This window comes from Annulohypoxylon maeteangense, assembly GCF_022496945.1.
Source record: "Annulohypoxylon maeteangense strain CBS 123835 unplaced genomic scaffold GGS22scaffold_1, whole genome shotgun sequence".
NCBI lineage: Eukaryota > Fungi > Ascomycota > Sordariomycetes > Xylariales > Hypoxylaceae > Annulohypoxylon > Annulohypoxylon maeteangense.
Genome location: NW_025953248.1, coordinates 766,822 through 789,370, shown reverse-complemented (window position 1 = coordinate 789,370; position 22,549 = coordinate 766,822). Strand labels below are relative to the sequence as shown.

Below are 22,549 nucleotides of genomic sequence, written 5' to 3'. Positions count from 1 at the left end.
CGAGTATATTTTTTGTATTTATCTAAATAACGCTCCGACATGTGCAAAATATGATACACCAGAGGCATACTCGCTATTCTATGACTTCGACCAAATGAGACTAGGCATTATCCCTAGCATAGGAGGTCGCCATATCATCTCCCGCGGTATCTCAATATCAATATCCTCAATAGACCCATCATCAAACCCATCATCCTCAAACCAAGCATCAACATCCTCGCCCCTCTCAATCTCATCGATCTCCATATCATTAAGCATGCGATCGCGTTCCTCAACAACAACATCTACCCACCGTAACTCCGCAGCCTTGCGCCTCCCGAATTCGTCCTGCTGTTCCCGCGTATTCTCCACCAACCTCCGCTCCTCCACCTCCATACGCTCCTCCCGGATACCCAGCTCTTCTTTAACATCCCAGCTATAAGTCGCTAGTTCGTTATCCCGCCATTTCTCCCAGCTCTTAAAGCCATCGTCCATTTTACGTCTAAGCTCCTTCATCGCAGCCTCAGCCCGTTCCTCCCGATCTTCTTTGCGAGAGCGAGACCAGTACGTCTTCAATTCCGCCTGATACTGCTCCTCGATACGATGTTCCGCGATCACGCGCGCCACGTACTCCTTTTTGAGCGCCTCCTCTTTCTTAGCCAGCTTAGCCTTAGCAGTCATTTTTAGTTTCTCGTGTTCTTCCTTCCAACTTTCCTGAAATTCCACTAATGTCGCAGCGGTTGTCATTTCGAGGCTGACTTGTTCTTCGCTGTGCGTGCGCTGCACGTCGATCCGTTGGAGATCGTGTAGATTCGCGAATACCTCCCGGAGTTCCTGGAATTTCAACCCCACAAGTCGCCGTCTCTCGCCTTCGTGTTTGATCCGTTCTTCAATTTTCTTCGCCCGGCGCTCGGCGGCTATTCGTTCCCGTTCCCGTTGTAGCAACTCAGCTTTAAGCGCCTCTTCGCGTTCGAATTCTGCTACTAGACGTAGAGCTTCCTGAATATCTGCCTCTTCTAAAGCTTCGATATCCCGACGAGCTTGGCGTCGCTCTTCCGCTCTTCTTTTGACGGCGGCTAATTCCTCCATTCCGCAACCACATGTTCGCCAGCGTGCCCCGCATACGTAGCAGAATTCGGCGCCGCATCGACAGGTCATGTGTTGACATGCCTCTCTATGCTCGACATACGCGTGGCAGCCATAGCAACGCTTCCACCCCTCTACTTCCGCAAGCTCGTCGGTTCTCATCATATCTCTATCTTGCGGACATTCATTTCCCTCGTGTCGCGGACCGCGACAGATGATACAAGACCTGTGACCTGCTGAGCATGTTGCCGTATTTTGGGCGCGGTTAATTTGGTTCGGCCGAATCCAGACGCTGCAATTGGCGTGGTTGCAGTAAATCCGCTCGCTCACCGGTATATTCCACTCGGCTGCTCTGTTGCGATATGTCTGTTTTAGGTCGTCGTTTATGTTGGCATTTATGGTTTTAGTAGGTATAATATTTAAGCAGCATTTGGGAGGCCACTGCTGTTCGTTTTGGCAGGCCGTCGATATGAGACGTAGAAAGCAGGGTTTGCAATAGCTGTGACATGGAGCCTTGACCATCTCCTTGGGACTGAAGTCATCTAGACAGGAAACGCATTCCCTATATTGGTGTTAGTTATACCTAGAAGTTAAATGTCTTGCTCATGGTTTAGTCGCTTACAGTTCTGTGCTACGGACCGAAGCGCCTCCACTGCTATTTGTTGTCGTCCTCTTCAACACCTCAGATACGATCTTCCTTTTCGCTGTCTGGGTGCTTTGTTCAATGCTACTCCAAGATACGTCGCGTCTATGAAGAGTTGCTCCGGTTGCGCTCGACTCGCCTTTCTCCCCAATATTATTCAGTCGACGGAGAAGATTCATTAATTTTCGCTTCTTCGACTTCGCTGGTCGTTCTGGTAAGCTAGCTTCGGCCGGGATGTCGAGTGATACGCCATGTTCCCCCAGCATTTCATCCAGGGATGAATTCAAAGTTTCGGCATATTTTGCGTCTTCGTTTTCTTGCCTAAGTCTCTCCTCCTGTCTTAATTTCTTAACTTCATCCTCTGTCTCTCGTCTCTCCGCTTCCTCGACTATTCGCGCCTTAACTCTATCAATGGATTCCTGTATGATTTGGATAACGATATCTGTGCTACAACCAGCTGGATCCTTCAGGCCTTCCGGGGGATCGTATTGGGTCCAGTCGACGGGTATCTCACTATCAGACAGGCCGTTTGATACGGACCCAGGATCTATCCTTGGCGCGGTAGCCTTTCCTTTGCCCTTCCATCTCGAACGTTCCTCTTCATATTCTTCGGGATTATGGATCGCGATGCTAGGTGCATCAGAAACTCCCTCCGCAGCGGAGGAAGTCGACTCGGGGAGCAGCATACGAAAACGAGAGTGGACCTGGTAAGCTATTATAGCTACCAGGAGAACAATAAACAGATTATCTTCAAAGAACATATGAAGCTCTTCAATGAGCTTGCCTCAGCCGTAGGATTCCCCACGTTTCGTCTGGTTTGTATGTCCTAGAGCTTGATTGGCAACCCTTCATGCAGGCTGAGTAACACGACCTTAAGCCGATATGCATGGAAAGCAAGACGGCAAGTAGGTACATATCCTGCATCAGGAAAACAATATATGTAGGTAGAGAAAGGGGTGAGCAAGGCAAAGGATGCCTTGCATCATGATCGAACGGCAAACTTCGCCTAGAAGGACCCCATCTATCTTAGGAATCATGTAGGGCTGAAGCTAGGCTTTTCTTACCTATGGATATGTAGGCTGGTAGGTTAGTACCTAGCTGTTTGCTTCAGCCCCGATCACCGAACGTGGGCCATATAGACGTCTTTTTTGCGAGAAATATGGATAACATGGTTACCACTAGGTAAGCAAATGCAATTAATATTTGACAGCAACTTCACTGTAGCTACCTAGCTACATGTAGGATATCTGCGTGTGCCACAACTAGAAGCTGATTGGCGGGTTTCAGGAGGATGTCTTACGCTGTACACCAGAAGAGCTGGACTGGGGCGCAGTTTAGCGTGACGGCCAATAGCTTCGGCGGCCCCCAGGGGTCAATTTCATTCGCTTAGGCACTCCAATGATTCCATCCGGTGTCCGTGCAGAACGCCTCGTGCTAAATGAGCTAATTCTAGCTCGAGGCGTTCCGTGATGTGGGGGAAAGGAATGTTCAGTCCGGATCTAACACGATTGACGCTGTCATCTCGATCTTTAAGGGATGCTGACGAGGGTTGGAATCTCGTTACTTTAAGGTCCTCAAAGAAGGGGTAAGCTGAGAGTTGATAGAGACAAAATTGGATAAAATACAAGAAGGTAATAGATGTAAGTATTCGAACATCGAAGTTTACAAAGTCCGAAGACTCGAGGCCGTTTGCATAGGTAGGTATAGGTACCTGTACCTACAAGGAACCTACCTGTAGACATTTCGTCACTTCAAACAACTAAATTAGAAGCTAATTTAGCTCAACAAGACCACGAGGATTCCCATCTGCAATAGATAGGGGCCGTAGCCATCAACTGTCAAAAGACATTATACGTGGTGGAGAACCTTCCAACTACGACACCGAGAGGCTACCCAAACATTTTAGGATCAAGAGAAACTAAGTCAATCGAGCAAGATTACGCGGGAAGGATCCCGAAATGTCGTGTTCGACTTCTAACGGGAAGATAAGAAGTTGATCCGATCCGGGTCATAAGTTGTCACAAGTTGTCAATTCCGTTAATTCCTCCTGATCTGACACTCAAACGCATCACCACCAAAGCCGGGCGTCGTCGGCTGCGACGTTGACCAACTCAATGCACAGATTCGGTACCGAATTACAGCGAAGTCGACTAAGCTCTAAGGTATAATAAGCCGATATCGTCTTGTAACACCATAGAGTCATGAATCTTTGAGAAATTCATGACATCCACATAAGATCAGCCAACTGCGCATGCGCAGTTCGGATATTCGAATTATGGTCGGCGGTATAGACCTCTACCAATAACAACACCAGACCTTAATCAATTTCGCCTTGATGTTTATAATTCGGGGGCGACTGTCAGATAGCCTTTGTTCATTTCCACATCTAGGTCTCCATGACTTAGATAGGGGTTTCTTTGAAACAGCGCATTTAGGCATACTGTATTCGCCTCTCTATAGACTGTAGGTAGTTGTTAGAAGGTAAGATGATCGCAATGCCTTGACAATTCGACATAGCCCATTTAACTCCGGCGGAATCGAGATGAGACAAGTATATTCCCTATCCCATCCAACGGTTCTTCTCGTCATTCCTATCCATCGGAGATAATCACGCCAATAGCCCCCAACAACCCTTATCAATCGCCATAATAACCCCAAGCCTTAAGAATTTCAGAAGCACGCCTTTAAGATCCCTTGCATGAATATCGATGAATCGTAGGTCCAAATAGAGCCATAGAAACAATTCGCCACGTCATTCCACGGGACTAGATCGACGTAAAAGGACAAACCTGCTTGACAACTAGCATGACGTCACCTCCACCACGCGACAGCTAATGAGATGACAGTATCCTCCGTACGTGTCTCATTGTTCAAAGAACCACGGACTCGGGGAACAGCATTTGATGCCCTTTAAAACAGACTCGAATACCACGAGACATTAGATATCTATCTAACTCCTATACATTCTCAAACCTAGAATAATCCAACTCTACCCCCTACAACACCCCTTTTCCAGCTGCAAACCAGTCCAATCACACACCAAACAACCATGGCATTCACCCGCTCCTCAACCGGACACTCCAAGCCACGCATCCAACTGAACATCTCCACGGAGCCCGAGCGCCGGCGCACCGCCAAAACCACAACCACAACCACATCACGACGGCACGGCCACATGACCGCACAACCAGCAACCCACCACCACCGCAAGCCGCACCTCAAAGACAAGATCCAAGGCGCCGCCAAGAAGCTAAACGGCACGCTGACGCGCCGCCCGGGCAAGAAAGCCGCTGGGACGCGGCAGATGCGCGGGACAGATGGGAAGGGGAGTCGGGCTAAGAGGATTTAAATGCAACGTATTCCGGTGTTTCTTAGGATTGATTTATTTCGACATTTTATGAGGTTCTATTGGGAACGCCTTCGTTAGGATTTTGGAATTATGGTGGCGATCTATCATATTCACCTTAGACGGTCTTATGGTACTGTACCGGATACACATGGGCAACGGTATAAAGCAAACTTATGGGTGCGGAGTTGGTTAGGGTTATTATAAATTAACTTGTAATCGTCTTGAGCTTCGAGGCCATTGTTTTATTACGAGTTATCGAGAAGCGTCGCCCTGGATATAATCACTTATACTTCAATCCGGCTTCCGGCATTTTTATCCTGTCTGATGGAGCTGTCGTGAATGCGCACTTCCCAATTTTATCGTTGATTTCCACAACTCCCCATTGGATTGGGAGAAGGTAACCGTCTTTTTGATCTTCTTCGAGGACGTGACAAGCGGCGCTAATGGCCATACTGTTGGTCGAGACCATGCTCATAGTTCCATCGTATTTGCGAAACCCTATTCCTACGATTGATAAGACGATGAAGGCTCCGACGAGCAATGCTACTACCCGTTAGATACACAGACCAGGTGCGACGTATGATATAGATCTAGACTTACTAATGAAAACAGCAAACGGGCTATAGCCACAAGTTGAGAAGGAGTTAGCAAGGTCGACTTGACCACCAGGACACACTTCCGGGTCCCCATCTGCGCATATGGCTGTTATTCGAGCTAAGAACAAGCTCTGCGAGATCAGCCAATGCATGAGACCGGATGTCGCATAAAGGGGTATCCCATAGCGGAGCGGCAGAGAGATGAAGTAGCTGGACCGCTGAATCCCTATTGGTTCCGACACGCGAAGTGGTTTTCGTTGGTTCAGATACATCCGACTAAACTCTCGTTGGACCAAGAATGTGCTCAACATAGCGTTATAGAATATGTAGAGGATGGATACGATTAACTGAGGTAGATTCGCCAAGAGCACATTCAAGATGAGGCCCTTTGGATCCTCTCGCGGAAGCCCGACAACGAGATAAGTATATGGCGTCAATTGACCAAACCCTAGATCGTAGAGTGCCGGTATAGATGTGGAGAAGTTTCGATGATGTAGGCTCGTGAAAGATACACCGAGTAGGATTGCTGCTACTAGAATGGTAAGACAGCACCTGGAAGAATGTTAGAATTATAATAGCGTGACAATACCCGAGGACACAATGTATGAATTCCCGTCAACTTACAAAAATAGCAATATGAACCATCGTCGGATGCTGGCAGCGGTAAACCAGTATTTGTCTTTCTTCTCCCATTCTCTAGGGTTCCGGTTCAGTTGGAGGGGTTGCTTTACGAGATGGGATTTCCATGGACGTCGACGTATGAATTCATCCTTAGTAGCGAGACACATATTGGCCGTGGTCGGGTCCGGTTTCCTCATAAAAGAGGCAATAGCGTCACCGAGCGTATATAGGATTACCTTATCCTCTTCACCGCGCTCAGTTTCCTGCCATTTCCTCAGCGTCCAGATGAATAACATCACGAAGCCCTTAGTGAAGTTCAGTACGCAGACAGTAAGCATTATTCCTGGCGAAAACTCGAATCGACAGTGGTTAGTGATCGTATCGGGAGATTGGACTCGACAAGAGGCTACTTCGTATTGTTTCGGTCCGAGGAACCAGGTGGTTACCGTATCGTCGGTGCCTCTGGCTATAAAATTCGACGACCCATTCATAGCCGCCCACATATTCTTCGCCCAGTCGTCGGACCGTGGTATGATGGATACATACATCAACAGACTGTCATCCTCTGAACCAGTGTCATTCTTTACGAATATGACACCGTTGCCTTGAGCCGCGAAATAGTCGTTGTACAGTGCGTAACAGGCGGACACATTCAACTCCTCCCATCCAATACCCATCACATTTTTCTGCATATCCTGAATAATTTCCGTGTAGTTGCGATTAGACGGATTGACCCGGCTTTCGTCCCAACCATAATCTCCCCGTCGGTTATCTTGGGCCGTGGTGAGGTTCCAGGAACTTCCATTGACAAATGAATCCTTCACTACTGCAATCGTATAATCATTTGATGCGAGAGACTGAAATACAGCAGAATTATACCTGTCGGCTTCAAAGTCAACCTTGAACAGTCCTTCCAAGTAATAGTCGACTTACATTAGGTGGATGGGTATGGAGCTAAGAGCCAGGAGAACCCAGCCAGCCCGTCTCCAATTGCTGATATATCGGAGATTTCGTAAACTTGGTACACCAATGTCTAGCCATCGACCCTCTGGATGTTCGGGATTTTGCTCATGTGCTTTGGCTTCGTGAGCGCGATCGATATCTTCTCGAGTAGGGGCAGCTTGAAGTTGCATGCAATAATTCGACGCTGACAGCATGCCGGTTCCAAGGAAGTTGATCAAAAGATGTAACCATTGGTCAAGGGTTTTGACCTTTTTACAATCGCCCTCGTAGATAGTTCCTACTCCATTTTGGCTCTCGTAATGAACAATCGCGAATATTGTCAAGCCAAGATTAGCCGTAAATATGAGACCGATGAGCAGGATTTGTAACAGAAGAGCACGGCTTCTCCGCGAGAAGTATATGCGCCTGCTGTTATTCTCGTCATCTTTGATTTGCGGGAACCACTGAGAGAGGGCGCTCTTCTTTGCAAACCGACTAGCACGAAAGTTCTCTTCTCCTGTTAGTTGCTCACTATTTTCGCTGTGAGCGCCATCGGTTCCCTCGGGCAAAGAACTGAGGTCGGTAGTCTCCGTAAATACTACGGACTCGCCTCTTGATGGTGGTAGGCCTTCAATAACACTTCCCCTATTAGTTTTCACACTTACAAAGAGAAGAGACAACTTACTTAGTTTCCATAGGTGGCTCGCCTGTCATTATTCGCAATCCGTTCATTTGTTGAATACTTGACCTTGATAGCAAGAGACATATAACATGAAACCGGACATTATTTTGTTTACACTATTGGTACGATGTAGGGGAGATATTCCATAAAACGAGAGCATTATGAAACGGGATGCCATATATCACATATGTCAATGCTGAAGAGGCTGGTACATCCTAGGTAGGGCGCTCAGAGCAAGAGCTGAAAGACCTTGCCTAACAGATGACCAACCACAGGATCTATCACACATCCAGTATATGATAGTTCCGCGGGTCTGATGTCGACTTTGCAATATTCGTCTTAGTGCTCCCCCACCACGATCTTATTTTGGATGGTTCAGCCGCAGAGAAGGTCCGCGGACATGGATAAATAGACGCCGTAAATAATCGACATGTATTAAATATGTATATCATCTTGCAAAACGGATCCTCGTTGACATGGCGAGATTGAGAAAAATTCCCCTCATTACACCCCCTCGTAGACGAGCTCGGACACCACTCCAAAAAGAGGTTTGGGTAGGATGTGTTAGTTGGGGGCCATTAAGAATTACTCATCGTTTAGAGCCTCGTGAGAGTATTACAAAGCTGCCTTCTATATTTTGATCTATTAATAAGTATATCGCCGCTAGACTGACTGGACTAGAGGTTTTGTTGAGTTATCATTATTTGTAAGGTTGTAGTCAGTATTAAGGTCGGCTAGAAGAAGACGCTGCAGATTGATCCGTTACTAGGTACGGGGTTCATCTAGTCCGTAAGCTTCGAGGATATGGTGTTTGTTAGGCTCTTACGTCAGAAACCTTTCAATTGACACCGATTCAATTACTTGACTAAAAACACGGATGCGATGAGAATTTGAGAGTGTATAATTAGTTGCCGACAATAATGTTAAACGTAGGTAGGTTTGGCTTGGAACTTCCAATTTGATCTTCACCTGTGACCCTCAATGATTACCTAAGATGTTTCGCAAGTCAAGTGGGTCTACCCGGAATAGGAGAATGCTTATTCCGATGTCACGTGGATCCCGGATCTCGAACGCCCCACAAGTCCTGGGAGAATAGGGAGTCCTTATTGCCACATTAATTAGCAACAAGACATAAACATTTTCAGATACAATCACCACCCTATAAATTAGTTGAAGCTCAAAGTATTATATATGTGAAAAGTCTTTGAAGCCTCTCCAGCGAATAATTCCCTATTGTTACCTTCAAACCAAGACACAGGAACCTAGGTTCGTTACAAAATTTATTTTTGAGTAAAAATTAGAATATTTTTGGGTTATGAAGAACTACTGAAACATGTCCATATGTGTGTTCATATCCGTTATGCTTTTACTTCATTAAGACTCATGATAGTTTAAGGATGCATCTATCTATGAATGTGCTATGTGACTGAGTGAGAGGTAATATAACAGCGCCTTCACTGTATCTTATGTACAAAGCGCTGAAGACCCCAATAGATCTTTCAAAAGAAGTAGGCGTTAATGGCCATGAATTACTGGATACCATAAGGCGAGCCTACAACAAGCTACCCGCTCCCAATACTCACTCTGTAAAGTCAGACATCATGAAGATCTTGCAGGTAATAAAGCCAGTCTGTCGCATCTATAAGTCATCATATAATTTTAACTAGCCTCTCATTCAATGTGAGTATTTTTTCAAAGTTTACAATAAAGCCTCGTGTAACTAGGCAGGTTCACAGTTTCGGTATGGACTCTCATTAGTGTTTAGGTAGTCATAATCACCACAGAATAAAAGCTACACACGGAGAGTCTCCCATAACTAGAAATTCGCAGAAACAAACGCGGTGTCTGATTTCAAAAAATCAGTTTCTAGTGGAAACAAACCTGAAAATCAGCACAAAATGCCATCTTCGCACTATCCCCCTCCCAAATGTATTCAGAGGCAGGTACTCCTAAGGCCACGTACTAAAGAACACATTCGCACAAATCCACACATACCTAGTATCATTGATTGAATCCCATTTTCCCAACAAAATCTCTACGCTTTAGGTATCTAATTCCTCACTACAGGTACCTAATGTCTAGGTAGGTACCTACGGTAGGTAGGTAACCAGTAGCCTATCATCTTAAGTACATAAAACTACTGATCTCAAGGCAACTGACATTCTCCCCAAGACTTTATTAACCTAGCAATTATAAATGAGACGAAATAATTTCTATTCATGTCCTACTTGATACCTAAAGACACCTGTAAAAATTTGCGGCCAGTACGGAAACCACGAGACCCCGCCCCTGAAAGGTTAAAGACCCAAATACCAATAGGCGTCTCCTCTCTCCACATGTAAGGAAACTACCATGGCGAAATAGAAGGCGCTAATATCGGAATAATAACCGAAGCTTACCTAATTCGTCTCGGGCCTTGCCGTAGAAAGACGAATAGTGTATGCAACAAGGGCTATGAGTTTGTTTCTAGCACGCAATCAGCATCCCCCTCCCCCTAACCGTCCCCCTAGGGTCTGTGCTTGACAGGTACCCAGTACCGTGGAAAGAGGCGTATATTGTCATCCTAACAGTCTTAGTTGTGACCAGATCCCCCAGATCTGTCAAATGAACCAATGACTAGAGTCGGCAGTGGAGAGACTATCTAGAATCGGATCTCTGTCTATGTAACCTTGGCCTTGTATCTAGGTAATTAATTCAACACTATGCTTGTGCTTCCCCATACCAAGATCTCTATCGTCTCACTTGATATTTCTTTGTATCAGTTGACGACATCTCCTACCGCTCATTCGAATTTGGACTCTGCCATCAAAAGATCTTCTTGTACCCTGGCTGTGAGTACTGGAGGTCTGCCGTAGGTCTGCCGCAGGTTCCCTGGTAATTCTACTTAGTTGCTCTCTTGAACTATCCGCCTATTGCGTTAGCTAAAAAAAAAAAGAATTGACTCGCTGACTCCATTAGTGAATAAATATCGCCTACAGCACACCTCGGGGTGTGAAAGAATTTCGTTATTTAATCGTAGAGGGCCGGTACAGGAGGGCAAGCTATGATCTATCTTGATTCAATGAAATAAATGTGGAACGTAGTTATTGTTCTGGAGTTTGTTGATCAGTACCTGCGTCTAGAGGAAAAATCGCAGCCATCTCAACTTTCGTTCCTTCCCCCCCTTTCCCGTCACACCCTCCTCAACAGTATCAGGTGCGATATTGCTTCATCCCATACCTCGTCTTCCATCCTCAGGAATAGCAACTTCCTTCTCTGGTTGGTAAAGGTGAGAATAGCCCTAGTTTTGCCACTGACCAACCGTCCCCCCTCCCAGCCAAACTGCACCCAACGCCCCTACTATTTAACCAGTCCTCAGACAACTTTCCTAACTCTCCCACCTACACACTTTCAACATTCCTATTTCCTCTGACATCTTCCAGTATTGTTCTTCCAACACTTAACAGTCTGCCAAATATTCTTATGAATATCGTCTAAGAACATCAAGATTACCAGACAGTCTGCCCTTCAGGTGTCCAAGCAACGACAACACTGCCAGACATAACTGTACCCCAGCTTGATCTTGCACATCATACTTCTTCAAGTATCTCAGCACATAGCCATCTACACACAGAAACCGACGAACGTCAGTTTGACCAGCTTCAGCTTCACCCACAGAAGAAATAACCACCACTGTACATCACCGAGCGCTCAATCAATCTAGCCACCATGTGCTTCACTGAGTTCCTCGGCTACACCTGTGGCCACACATCCCTCCCGGTGAAGCGACCCTGCCCGATGACTACCCAGAGTCATGTTAACCCAATCTGTCCCTTCCCAGCGTGTCGCCCCCTCCTAGCATTCACAATGTGCCCACCCTGCGCACGCATTGTCCACGGTCGCTGGGTGGACATTGTAATCCACGAACACGAGTTCATGCACGCTCGTGGAGCATGCCATTGCCCAGTGCGGTTCCCGTACCTACAACAGCCTCGCGTAGTCGACCACAGTACAGACTACAGCATAGACTGCAGCGAGGATGTGGAAGGTGCCGGTCGGGAGGCTTTCGCAGCTCCCCACCACACCCGTGCCAACAGCATAGCATCTACCCACACCATGCGATCCATCGACACGGCATCATCTTCACCCACTATCATTCTCGCACCCATCTTGAAGCGAGAGTCTCCTCCACCAGCTAGCGAACCCTTCCACTTCTCGCCATCAGCGGAGGTATTCACTCCATCCCTACAACCCTCCTCTCTACCACCTCTCAACGAGATCTTCGACATGCCTCCTGACTTCGACTTCGGCATGGGTAACCTCGACCTTAGCATCCCTCCTGTCGGCCGTTCTGGCGGTGGTGTCGTTAACCGTGAGCCGCGCGGACACGCCACGACCGACAAAGGAAAGGGCAAGGCAAAGGAAAAGGATGTCACCGGCCAGAAAGAGCGCGACGATCGCAACTACCACGCCCAGAATTACAGCGACAGCGACTTCCACCCCCAGCACCACGCCGGGGACGGGTCAGCTACCTCCTCAACAACGCTAGCGTCGAGCGACCAGAGCGTGCCTCCCATGTACGAAACTAGAGAGGGACCGGACCACAAGATAGAAATCGCGACCCGCATGATGAGCCAATACGGCTCAGAATGGATCACGGAGCACCGCGAGCGCCACCAAAACGGCACATGCGACTGCCGCTGCTCCTTCACCAAGTACCCCGGGCAGTACATTCCCCTGCTCGAGGAAGCGACAACCGAGGAACTTAAAGACGATCTGAGCAAGACTTTCCCCGGCTTTTCCTTCGCCAGCGAATTCAACGCTCCGTACAACGAGGTCCCCGATCCTCTCTTCAGCGACCGCAGCTCCCACCGTCGTGATGACCTACACTACGGCACACCGGGCTTCCACAGCGACGGCTACGTCCCCGCGCCCACCACCACCCCGGCCGAAGTGACCGACCAACCCTCATTCCCCTACCACGCGAACTTCGACGAGGAGCTGGCTCAGGCTATAAGCCACCATTTCCCACCCATGCCAAGCCCATCCATGCCTCCCCCTGCACACCTACCCCCAGCCCCAGCTCCAACACAGAGCCCCTACGACGTCGACGTGTGGAAATGGAGCATGCCCCCTGACCCCAACAGAGCAATGCTCCCTCGCGGCCACCAACCGACATCGTTCGGTGAGCCCGCACGCTGGGCCTGTGCCCCTCCCGAGAACAACGGCGACATGCGGGGCGGCGGAACGTCTGTTCCGCGTCCAATCGACATGCAAGTAATCGCGTACGACGTGAACGACATCCCCATCGTAGGTCTACCAATCGGCGCAGGTCCCGAGGGCGACAGCCACATGCCCCCATTCGAAGCGTGCGAGCTACACTACCCGAAGATCCGTCACAGTCATCATCGACATGCCACCTTCTAAGGAGGCACTTTCACGTCATAAATACACATAGGTGGCGATAGAAAAAGGAGACGATAAAGTGTGAACACTCATCTAGCTTACCATAAAAGGGGGAAAGAAAAAGGAGAAAAAAGGAATTTAGCACCGTTACTCATTTGATCAGCAACAAGCCTGTAATGACGAATATGAAAAAGAGATACCGAGAGCAAAATGAAATCATCACGAAAACACACAAAAGGACATAAAAAAGAAAGAAAAAAAATATCTCACGGCATTTTCAATGTTCATCATATTTACTGAAGGCGCCATGGCGCCTCGATGCATTACCTTAGGTACGTTGTCCCCTTAACGACGACTATCATACATGATGCTTATGAAAGTGAATTCTAAGGTTCGCACCGAGCAATTCCCTTTTTGGACCCTAGCCTCCTATGAAAGGCTATCACCTGTCTACCTCGCCTAGATTCGCATATTGGTTAGTATTCATTTCCACCCTTTGAACATTTAAGAGGCATTTCACTTACCGAACACCAGATCCATTGTACCGATAACCGCCACCGCGTCCGCAAGTAAATGTCCTCTGGAAACGTGGTCGAAACCACCCAAGTGCGCGAAACCAGGGGCACGGATCGAGCAACGGTATGGTCTCTCGCTTCCGTCGCTCACCAAATACACACCCATCTCTCCTTTTGGTGCTTCAATTACCGAATAAGTCTCGCCGGGAGGCACAGAATAACCCTTGGTGTACAGGAGGAAATGGTGGATCAGAGCCTCCATATTCTCCTTCATGGCTGCTCGCGGAGGTGGCGATACCTTGTAATCCTCAACTCGGACCGGACCAGCTGGCATCTTGTTGAGGCATTGGTGGATAATTCGGAGAGACTGACGGAACTCTTCCATTCGGCATAGGTATCGGTCGTAGCAATCACCCCTGATTCCCACGGGGACATCAAATTCAACCTGGTCATACGCATCGTACGGTTGACTCTTACGAATATCCCAAGGAATACCGGATCCTCTTAACATAACACCAGAGAAGGAAAGGTTCAGGGCATCCTCAGCTGAAACAACACCAATACCCCTTAATCTTTGATGCCAGATACGGTTATCTGTTAACATCTCCTCGGTTTCGTCAATTCGGTCGCCAAATTGTGTAGCCCATTGGTAGATATCGTCAAGTAGACCAAGCGGGATATCTTGGTGAACACCACCAGGTCTAACATAAGCTGAATGGAGACGGGCACCAGATACACGTTCATAGAATTCCTAGCAAAGGGGGGTGACCATGTTAGCTTTAGCTTTTTTATGATGGTGTATGGCGGATTACATAGACATGTAGCTACTAATCGCTGTTTAATCGATGAATTTAACTTACCATCAACTTCTCTCGTTCCTCGAAACCCCATAAGAAAGGTGTTAAAGCACCGACGTCCATGGCGTGTGATAAGACGGACATAAGGTGATTTAGAATTCGCGTAATTTCTCCAAACAATGTTCGAATCCACTTAGCCCGCTCGGGGATCTCTACGTTGAGTAGCTTCTCGACGGCGAGGGAGAAGCATTGTTCGTTCGTCATCATGGAGACGTAGTCTAATCGGTCGAAGTAAGGTAGTGCTTGTAGATATGTCTTGTATTCGATCAACTTCTCCGTTCCTCTGTGTAACAAGCCGACGTGGGGATCGGCTCGAAGGATCTCCTCTCCGTTCAGCTCGAGAATCAACCGCAACACGCCGTGGGCGGCGGGATGCTGGGGACCGAAGTTGACTGTGTAGTGGCGCATCTTTCGCTGTGTGACGTCTGGCTCACGTTCGGCCTCTGTTCTCGGTAGACCTTGGATGGTGTTGGGATCGATGGGCTTGAGAATGGTAGGTTGATATTCCGGAACTTCGGCGTTGCGCAGAGAGGACTGTGAAAATGCGCGTATGGCTGGTATCGCAGACTTCGGGAGCCGCAGACGCCTGGCGCCGCAGCCGGCAATGCGATATAGCGACGCCATATCCGTTGTGTTCAGTCCAATTGGGAAATTGGTGTCTGGAGTGGCGATTGAGAGACTTGAGGTTAATCAATCGATGATACCCTGGACTCTGGGATAGCACCTTACAATTAATGTCCTCGTCATTGGATCGCTGCGTTATTTTTCCGCCCCACCTAGATTCTCTAGGAATCCCTGCACATCATATTTAAGCTTGTGCCCCCACTTAACGGTTATCTGCTTATCTGTAAACCGATGACAGTGTAAATAAATCAGTTAATAGAAGCTCGGACTGTACTTCGGTCATTGACAACCTACACTTACATGGCATACATGGAGGCGATTTATTATATACAAATAAAGTGATATGAACAGCGCCTTGATAATTCCTGTTGTTAATAGTTATGGCGTTTGTCTGATATTAATTTAATACTGATTTTGTACACTTAAATTCAGCCTTCATTGTCGCATCACGAACATGCAGTCTTACTCAAGGCATAGTGTGCTCACTATCTGAGCGTTGAAATAAGGGTAGTTACTATTAACAAGAACCGAACAAACCCGGACTATGAACTCCTCTTGAACCCTACGATAGATTCGACTATAATCATGAGCTTTAGATATACAAAACCCAAGTATCAACTACCAGGGGCTAACCACGCAACAACATCACGTATAACCACCAATTCGATGCCAAACCAATAATATGTTCCTAGAATTTATAAAATACGGTTATCCTCCGAAATACCTACCTAACCCGAACCTACCTACCTGCATAATAACCTTGAGAATGTCCCTCCACAAAGCCTGGCCTCCAGACCTGCATATATCCTGGGTATTTGAATATCTCACGCGCCCTTCGACAGACTATTATAGTACACCTTGATCACCTCCTCAACGATCTTGCTAACTTCCGTAGCAGGGATTTTCTCCCTCCTATCGAATGAATACAGGCCGTTGACTTCCTGCTCGACGTCGGACCTGGAACCACATATTAGTAATCAGCACATAGCACTCAACTAACCCCTATTCCTCACCCCCACCCCCTTAAAATAGAAAGTACCAAAAACTCACAACTGCGTATAAACAATCCCACAAATATGGCCCCCCTCCACCACCGCCCTAAGCAACCTATCAAACCGCTTCAGCAGATCCCTCGGATCGCTCGCAGTCGTGTATCCCCAATCCCGCTCACTGCCCTCCTCCTTCTTCGCCGGCGCGATGTTCACACCGCCGAATTCGGAACAGATCACCGGCGCGCCTTCCCTGTGCTTCGTGCCCTCGTCTTTCCTCCCGTCCGGCGTGGATGTGGGACCGACGAAGAAATCGCGGTCGCCGAGTTTCTTGCCGAGGATGCCTTCGAGGGAGGAGCATGTTTTGGAGAGGTCCGGGGCGTCGGAGTAGTCGTGGAAGGTGCTTAGGTCTGTGATGACGTGCTCCCAGCCGCAGTTGTCGCTGACGGGGCGGGTGGGGTCTAGGGTTCTGTGATTAGGGGTTAGGGGTATATTTCTTGGTATGATGAGCGGTGGGTTGGCTCTTACTTGGTAAGGTAGTAGAGTGAGCGGATGTGGTTTCGCTGGTCTACGTTGTCTTTCAGGTTAGGGTAAGCCCAGCTCTCCTGTTACTCGTTAGCTGCTATGCTGATTCGATGGAGCAGGGTATGAGGCGGGAAACTCGCCGACGTACTGTAAACAAGTTAGCCCCTATCCCTACTCGTAGACCAAGCGTATTTCACATACCATTAACAGGCGTCCAAGTGACGATCGAAGGGTGATTGATATCCCTCTTCACAGCCTCCAACCACTCCTGAGTGAACCTCTCCGCGTAATCCTCATTAAACTCATACGCGTTCGCAATCTCACCCCAGACCAGGTACCCCAACCTATCAGCCCAATACAAGAACACCGGATCCTCGACCTTCTGGTGCTTGCGACATCCATTAAACCCCATTTTCTTCGAGAGCTCTATATCCTTCTTCAAACTCTCCGGCGACGGCGGCGTGATCCCGGTTTCCGGCCAATACCCCTGATCCAGAACCAACGCCTGGAACAACGGGCGACCATTAAGCCGGAACGTCCGATCGCCCCTATTCCAGTCCAGATTCCTAAACCCGGTATACGTCTTAACCTCATCCACCAGCGCCCCCTCCTCATCAAACAGTCTAAGCGAGAGATCATACAAAGTCGGATGATCAGGGCTCCAAAGCGCGAGATTTCCCCTCCAGCTATGGGTATCATAATACGGCGCGACCTCCGCGAGCGTCGGGTCCGCCTTCGACTTCTGCTCATCGCTCAGCTCCAAGCCCAAGTTCACAAAGACATAATCCTTATCCCCGGGCAACGTCTCCCTCTTACACGCAACCCTAACCCCATGCAAGCTCCCCTCAATCTCAACCGCATACCTCCCCCCCGCGCGTCGTCCCAACACCATAACCCGTGCCTCCAGCAACCCGTCTTTGATATTATTCGCGCGCAACACCGTGCCAGACGAACTATCCCCGATGCGCGTCGCGGGCAGGACCTCCAGCCACACGGGCTGCCAGATGCCGCTGGACGGGGTGTAGAAGATGCTTTCGGGGTGCGGGGCCCAGTACTGTTTGCCGCGGGGCTGCGCGAGGTCGTGCGGGGAATCGCGGATTCTGAGCGTAAGCCGGAACTTGCCATCGCCCCTGACCAGGGCATCCGAGACATCTACGTCGAACGGGACGTGGCCGCCGCGGTGCGCCGCGATGGGGTACCCGTCGGTCCAGAGCGTGACGTCGTAGTCGACGGCGCCGAACCGGAGGATCACGCGGTCTCCGGCCCCTTTCTCTGCGGCGGAGCGGGGGTCCGTGACGCCGCGCTCGTACCAGAGGACCTCGTGGGCGTCGTTGTCGTTGATGCCTGAGGCGGGGGTCTGGAAGGTGAAGGGAACGTTGATAGGGGCCTTAGCGTACTCGCGGGGTTTAGGGGCGGTGTGGAAGCCCTTCTCCTTGAGTTCGGGAAACGCAGCTAATTTCTGCGCGAGCGCCTCCGCGTCAGTGGCGTTGGGCGCCACGGACACTTTGTCCGGGACTCCGGTGATGTGCCAGTGATCCCTTAGCCCGACATCCGCGTCGTCGAAGAGGATGGACCAGCCGTCGTTTATGGGCGTCCACCTATGATTCGCGTGGACGAAGTCCGGGCGCGGGTAGTTGTCTTTGGAGTTGTACGCCATTGTGGCACACCAAATCGATCATGTACATATATCTCCTGTATCTCCTAAGCGTGCAGCCTATGAAAAAAAAGGGAGGGGACGGGTAAAAACGAGTGTATACTCTCTACCCTACCTGGAGTACCTGGCAAGTAGACTATGGCGGAGAGGAGAGGAAAAAGAAAAAGCAAGCGCCCTATCTATGAAGATCATCGCCAAAACCTTGCAGTATACGAACCGCCCGCTTTCGATATCGGCGTATCGTGGTCCATTTCTTTGAAACGTGAGGAGAAGGGTTGACGTCACTGCGCACCAATGACAGCTGCTCTAGGTCGACAAAACTGGACTCGGCCTGCGAGTCTTGCATAGTGTAATATTTGGAGAGCTCTTACAAACGCTGTTTTTTGGGTTTCTATAAACAGAAAAAAAACTAGGTCGCTTCGTGTAGTCTTGGAGTTTAAAGATCGTGTGACGTTACGTAGAGTTTGATATTTTTAGGAGCGTCGTTGCATATACCTCTTCGGGAGTTAACTTGCCAAGGAAAAATGAGGCAACTCAGCCTCCATGTCTAAATGGTATGTAATACAAATCACCACGAGATACTCATTTTGAAAAGATGTTCAACATTTTATTAATTCACTCCATCGTTAACTCATCCCACATCCGTAGCTCATGTCCAGTTTAACGTTTCATCATATCTCAGACGCCAGCCAGCATAGACGATCTGCCCGATGACGTTAACCCCACAATCCATACATTAGTCCAGGAACCAAACCTGATTCTCGTAAACTTCTCGTCCTATTACGCGACGCCCGTAACACGTCTCACGCTCTTTCTGGCACCCTCACCAGTGATCATAACAGAACCCTCCATCTCGAGAGCCCTCATTGCCTCGGCAAAGTCCGCTGGCTCGACTGGAACACTTGAACCTTCGTTTAGCTTCCTGCTGATCTCGCTCCATCGCACATTCTGTCCACCGCTGGTCAACTCGTTGAGTAGTTGCAAGACGGCTTCCTTGAGCTCAGTCTTGCGTTTCCTTTCTGCGGCACTAGTACCTTCTGTGAGAAGACTCATATCGATGCGGCCCTGTGAGTCTGTAGCCGCAGTCTTCAATGCCGACTGAATAAGTCGTTCAGCCTCCAGAACATCACCTTTGGTGACTGTCGTGGATAGTCTCATCTTAGCATGTGCTTCAGCAAGACGAATCATTGACTCAAGTTGACGAGTTGTGGCGGTAATACGTTTCTCAGCTGAGCGGACATCTTGTCCTAATTTGCGCATCTTGACGTATGCCTCAACAAGTGCTTGCGAGGCATCTTGAGAAAGGGTTGGATGAACGTGATTACGGGCATATGAGATATACAACGTCAAAAATTCTACGGGCTGAAAATTATGTTAGTGAAATATTTTAAAGAAGTTTTGTTTCATGAACTTACCAATATCTCGTTGTTGGTCGGGGCGGATTGAGGCTTGTCTTCAAGATACATAGAAAGTAGATGGCGAGCCAATTTGCGATCCATCGACTCATTAACGCGGTCGAGGATTAAGTAAACGAGATCAAATCGTGATAATAGTGTAGGTGGTAGATCAATGTTTTGTGGAACGGGTAGGTCCGGGTTGTATCGAGACCCAATTGGGTTGGCTGATGCCAAAATGCTGGTTCTGGCGTTCAACGTCGTGATAATACCAGCTTTAGCTACTGAAACGGTCTGCTGTTCCATGACTTCGTGAAGAACAGAGCGGGTGGAGTCAGACATCTTGTCGAACTCGTCAATGCAACATATACCACCATCGGACAAGACCAAAGCACCAGACTCGAGTACTAGTTGTCGAGTCTCGGGATCGCGAGTGACGTACGCAGTAAGACCAACGGCAGAAGATCCTTTACCACTGGTGTATACACCACGAGGGGCAATCTTGTGAATATATTTGAGCAATTGAGACTTCGATGTCGACGGATCACCGCAGAGCAAGACGTTTATATCACCTCGATATTTCGGGCTACCACCTTTCTCGAAGGTCTTATTCGTTCCTCCGAACATTTGAAGAAGTATGCCTTTCTTCACGTCGTCCATCTCGTAAACAGATGGAGCTAGTGATCGGGCAAGAAGTTCATAAATATCTGGGCGAGCAGCGGTAGCCTTGATCTTCTCTTCATCCTCGGGGCTAATCTTTCGTGTCTCTTCGATATTGTTTTCCGCATCGTCGATTTCAATCTCGAGAGTGGAAGGATCCATATCCATTCGTTTATTATCGACTTTGGCGACGTGAACAACGTCGACGAAAGTCTTGAATACGCTCTTGACTGAGCGTTGACGCGGATTGACCCTAACTGGACTGACACGGTAGATACCTGTAATCTTGATGCGATCACCAGCTTTGCAGAAGTCCACCAGCTCATTATAGACACAGACCGACACTGAGTGTGGTGTTTGACCAGCGGGTACGGCATCAGGCGTTTCCTGTAATTTGATGACTTGCTTGTCCTCGAACTCACACCTATTATGAATGATTTGCATGGAGTTCTTGGAGTCGCATAGATAGCGCGGACATTCGGTGGGCTCACGAATCTTGCCTCTATCAAGGCCAACTAGAAGAGAGTGGCTGCAGACACTGCATCGGAAAAAAGCCTGCTTCATATCGGGGATAACGGGTGTTGTCCGGATGACGAGACCCTTGATACAGATGAGCTTGTCCATATCAGATGGGTTAAGGTCACGTAGATTTATGACCTCATCGAGACCATATGGTCGAGTCATATAAGTCTGATCCATAACCTTTTCTTCTAGAGTAGGGCCTTGTGGGGGTCGTTGTTGCGAAGGTTGAGGCTCATCGCCACGCTCTGAGCTCGGGAAGTGCATGTCAGAGCTTGGAGCACCATTACGCGGGGTTGCAGCTGTCGCGGTACTCTGACTTCTTTGCCTAGACATTTCAGCCTGTGCAAGCTCTATCATAATATCATGGACAGACTGGTCCATAAGCGGCACAATTTCCTGGGGGTAGTGTTGAATTTGGTGCCACATCTTCCTGGTAGGCGGGTATAGCTTGAAATCCTGGATATTAACGTAGAGAATTCGTTGGCCAAGTATGAGCATGTTATTCAGTTCTTCCCAGTATGGTTTGGCTGTAGAGTCAGGTTCAGCATCGGTCTGCTCCGTAGTCATTCCCTCACCCCACATGCGATACTTCTTGGTGAAATTCCGTAAGAAATCCTTGAAAGCGGCGTATGTATCATCAATGGAGACCGTAGTACCCCAGATTGTCGCATTATCCTGGCCACCAAGAGCATTGGCATCGGAGGTGTTAGGGTCTAAATTGGAAAAGGTTGCTGCATCGGAATGGATCTCTCGGACTACGCGCCCAGCATCATCCAAAATGACACGGCTACCTCCTCGACCAGCACTACTGAAAAGCTCGGAGTTGATGTCACCTCTTCGATTAACCCTGTTGGCCCTTGGGGTGTCAGACGGCCCAACGAATAAGTTACTGCTCTCGCTTCGAAGATCGGATTGTGGGTGCAAATTACGTCCAGGTCCAGGACTCGAACTTGGTTCGTATCGAATGGGCGAGGATTCTGAGGCATTGGTTAGTATATACGTAATATCTTCTCTTTGGTGAATCTGCTCTCACCACCCATAAGTGATCTAGCTGCTCTTGGTGTACGTTCACCATCGCTGTCCATGCGGCGTAGCGGCGAACTAGGCGCTGCGCCGGAGTTGGCGTTTGTGCTCTGGCTGTTCGTGTTATGGCGTATGGCAGGCGAACTCCTGTCATTTCTAGGAGCCGGGGACGACTGGTAAAACAGAGGGCTTGATGCTAATTGAGACGGAGGATTGGGTTGTAGATTATTCCCACTCTGCGATCCATTTTGTGACGCCCCCCCGTTGGCGGGACTGCTTTGGGGGACTTGAGAATTTCGTGCACTCCGACGTGGAGTACCGGCTTGCGACCCTCGCGTACGGCGAGAAGAAGGCGACGACATCTTGACTATGATATGGTCAAATGCGATGTCGAGATTAATTCTGGTTACGGAATGGGAGTTGACTTGAAAAGAAAGTGGGTGACGGGGAAGATCAAGCCAGGAAAGTGGGATACCGATATACCGCCCTAGAGGAAATCGCGT

General features: G+C 48.7%; 7 protein-coding genes across 7 annotated transcripts; 2 read left to right on the top strand and 5 right to left on the bottom strand.

The window, feature by feature from the left end:
* Positions 1-78: 78 nt before the first annotated feature.
* GGS22DRAFT_183042 (uncharacterized protein) lies at positions 79-2,394 on the bottom strand (the record flags this gene model as incomplete). The annotated part of the gene is made up of 2 exons (XM_047964043.1): positions 79-1,627; positions 1,688-2,394. 2 exons carry the CDS (start codon positions 2,392-2,394, stop codon positions 79-81), a joined length of 2,256 nt encoding a protein of 751 aa, XP_047823533.1.
* A 1,644-nt stretch (positions 2,395-4,038) lies between these two features.
* GGS22DRAFT_2804 (uncharacterized protein) lies at positions 4,039-5,197 on the top strand. Its single transcript, XM_047966689.1, has one exon. The coding sequence runs from the start codon at positions 4,758-4,760 to the stop codon at positions 5,055-5,057; it is 300 nt and encodes a 99-aa protein (XP_047823532.1). The 5' UTR covers positions 4,039-4,757; the 3' UTR covers positions 5,058-5,197.
* Positions 5,198-8,063, bottom strand: GGS22DRAFT_2803 (uncharacterized protein). Its single transcript, XM_047966688.1, has 5 exons — positions 7,902-8,063; positions 7,208-7,855; positions 6,278-7,153; positions 5,658-6,205; positions 5,198-5,600 (listed from the first exon to the last, which is right to left on the bottom strand). Exons 1-5 carry the CDS (start codon positions 7,946-7,948, stop codon positions 5,338-5,340), a joined length of 2,382 nt encoding a protein of 793 aa, XP_047823531.1. The 5' UTR covers positions 7,949-8,063; the 3' UTR covers positions 5,198-5,337.
* Positions 8,064-11,458: 3,395 nt separating this feature from the next.
* GGS22DRAFT_194082 (uncharacterized protein) lies at positions 11,459-13,466 on the top strand. The gene has a single exon (XM_047965452.1). The coding sequence runs from the start codon at positions 11,607-11,609 to the stop codon at positions 13,302-13,304; it is 1,698 nt and encodes a 565-aa protein (XP_047823530.1). The 5' UTR covers positions 11,459-11,606; the 3' UTR covers positions 13,305-13,466.
* A 1-nt stretch (position 13,467) lies between these two features.
* Positions 13,468-15,423, bottom strand: GGS22DRAFT_2787 (NADH-ubiquinone oxidoreductase 49 kDa subunit). The gene is made up of 3 exons (XM_047966682.1): positions 14,659-15,423; positions 13,808-14,549; positions 13,468-13,742 (listed from the first exon to the last, which is right to left on the bottom strand). The coding sequence occupies exons 1-3, from the start codon at positions 15,277-15,279 to the stop codon at positions 13,726-13,728; spliced, it is 1,380 nt and encodes a 459-aa protein (XP_047823529.1). The 5' UTR covers positions 15,280-15,423; the 3' UTR covers positions 13,468-13,725.
* A 352-nt stretch (positions 15,424-15,775) lies between these two features.
* GGS22DRAFT_148919 (glycoside hydrolase family 2 protein) lies at positions 15,776-19,013 on the bottom strand. The gene is made up of 5 exons (XM_047959062.1): positions 18,819-19,013; positions 16,991-18,753; positions 16,797-16,868; positions 16,330-16,737; positions 15,776-16,236 (listed from the first exon to the last, which is right to left on the bottom strand). Exons 2-5 carry the CDS (start codon positions 18,448-18,450, stop codon positions 16,104-16,106), a joined length of 2,073 nt encoding a protein of 690 aa, XP_047823528.1. The 5' UTR covers positions 18,451-18,753; positions 18,819-19,013; the 3' UTR covers positions 15,776-16,103.
* Positions 19,014-19,025: 12 nt separating this feature from the next.
* On the bottom strand, positions 19,026-22,472 carry GGS22DRAFT_2742 (cell division control protein 54). Its single transcript, XM_047966672.1, has 3 exons — positions 22,057-22,472; positions 19,863-22,000; positions 19,026-19,809 (listed from the first exon to the last, which is right to left on the bottom strand). The coding sequence occupies exons 1-3, from the start codon at positions 22,406-22,408 to the stop codon at positions 19,228-19,230; spliced, it is 3,072 nt and encodes a 1,023-aa protein (XP_047823527.1). The 5' UTR covers positions 22,409-22,472; the 3' UTR covers positions 19,026-19,227.
* Positions 22,473-22,549: the final 77 nt, after the last annotated feature.

What these genes read in the sequence shown, in the direction of transcription:
- GGS22DRAFT_2804 (XM_047966689.1), top strand. Translation starts at nt 4,758, where the DNA reads ATGGCATTCACCCGCTCCTCAACCGGACACTCCAAGCCACGCATCCAA.
- GGS22DRAFT_2803 (XM_047966688.1), bottom strand. Translation starts at nt 7,948, where the DNA reads ATGAACGGATTGCGAATAATGACAGGCGAGCCACCTATGGAAACTAA. An exon ending in TCCATACCCATCCACCTAAT is followed by an intron (nt 7,154 to 7,207) that starts GTAAGTCGACTA and finishes TGAAGCCGACAG; the next exon opens with GTATAATTCTGCTGTATTTC. An exon ending in CCCGTTTGCTGTTTTCATTA is followed by an intron (nt 5,601 to 5,657) that starts GTAAGTCTAGAT and finishes AACGGGTAGTAG; the next exon opens with CATTGCTCGTCGGAGCCTTC.
- GGS22DRAFT_194082 (XM_047965452.1), top strand. Translation starts at nt 11,607, where the DNA reads ATGTGCTTCACTGAGTTCCTCGGCTACACCTGTGGCCACACATCCCTC.
- GGS22DRAFT_2787 (XM_047966682.1), bottom strand. Translation starts at nt 15,279, where the DNA reads ATGGCGTCGCTATATCGCATTGCCGGCTGCGGCGCCAGGCGTCTGCGG. An exon ending in AGGAACGAGAGAAGTTGATG is followed by an intron (nt 14,550 to 14,658) that starts GTAAGTTAAATT and finishes CCCCTTTGCTAG; the next exon opens with GAATTCTATGAACGTGTATC.
- GGS22DRAFT_148919 (XM_047959062.1), bottom strand. Translation starts at nt 18,450, where the DNA reads ATGGCGTACAACTCCAAAGACAACTACCCGCGCCCGGACTTCGTCCAC. An exon ending in TCACTCTACTACCTTACCAA is followed by an intron (nt 16,738 to 16,796) that starts GTAAGAGCCAAC and finishes CCCTAATCACAG; the next exon opens with AACCCTAGACCCCACCCGCC. An exon ending in GGGATTGTTTATACGCAGTT is followed by an intron (nt 16,237 to 16,329) that starts GTGAGTTTTTGG and finishes ATGTGGTTCCAG; the next exon opens with GTCCGACGTCGAGCAGGAAG.
- GGS22DRAFT_2742 (XM_047966672.1), bottom strand. Translation starts at nt 22,408, where the DNA reads ATGTCGTCGCCTTCTTCTCGCCGTACGCGAGGGTCGCAAGCCGGTACT. An exon ending in AGCTAGATCACTTATGGGTG is followed by an intron (nt 22,001 to 22,056) that starts GTGAGAGCAGAT and finishes CCAATGCCTCAG; the next exon opens with AATCCTCGCCCATTCGATAC. An exon ending in CGACCAACAACGAGATATTG is followed by an intron (nt 19,810 to 19,862) that starts GTAAGTTCATGA and finishes CATAATTTTCAG; the next exon opens with CCCGTAGAATTTTTGACGTT.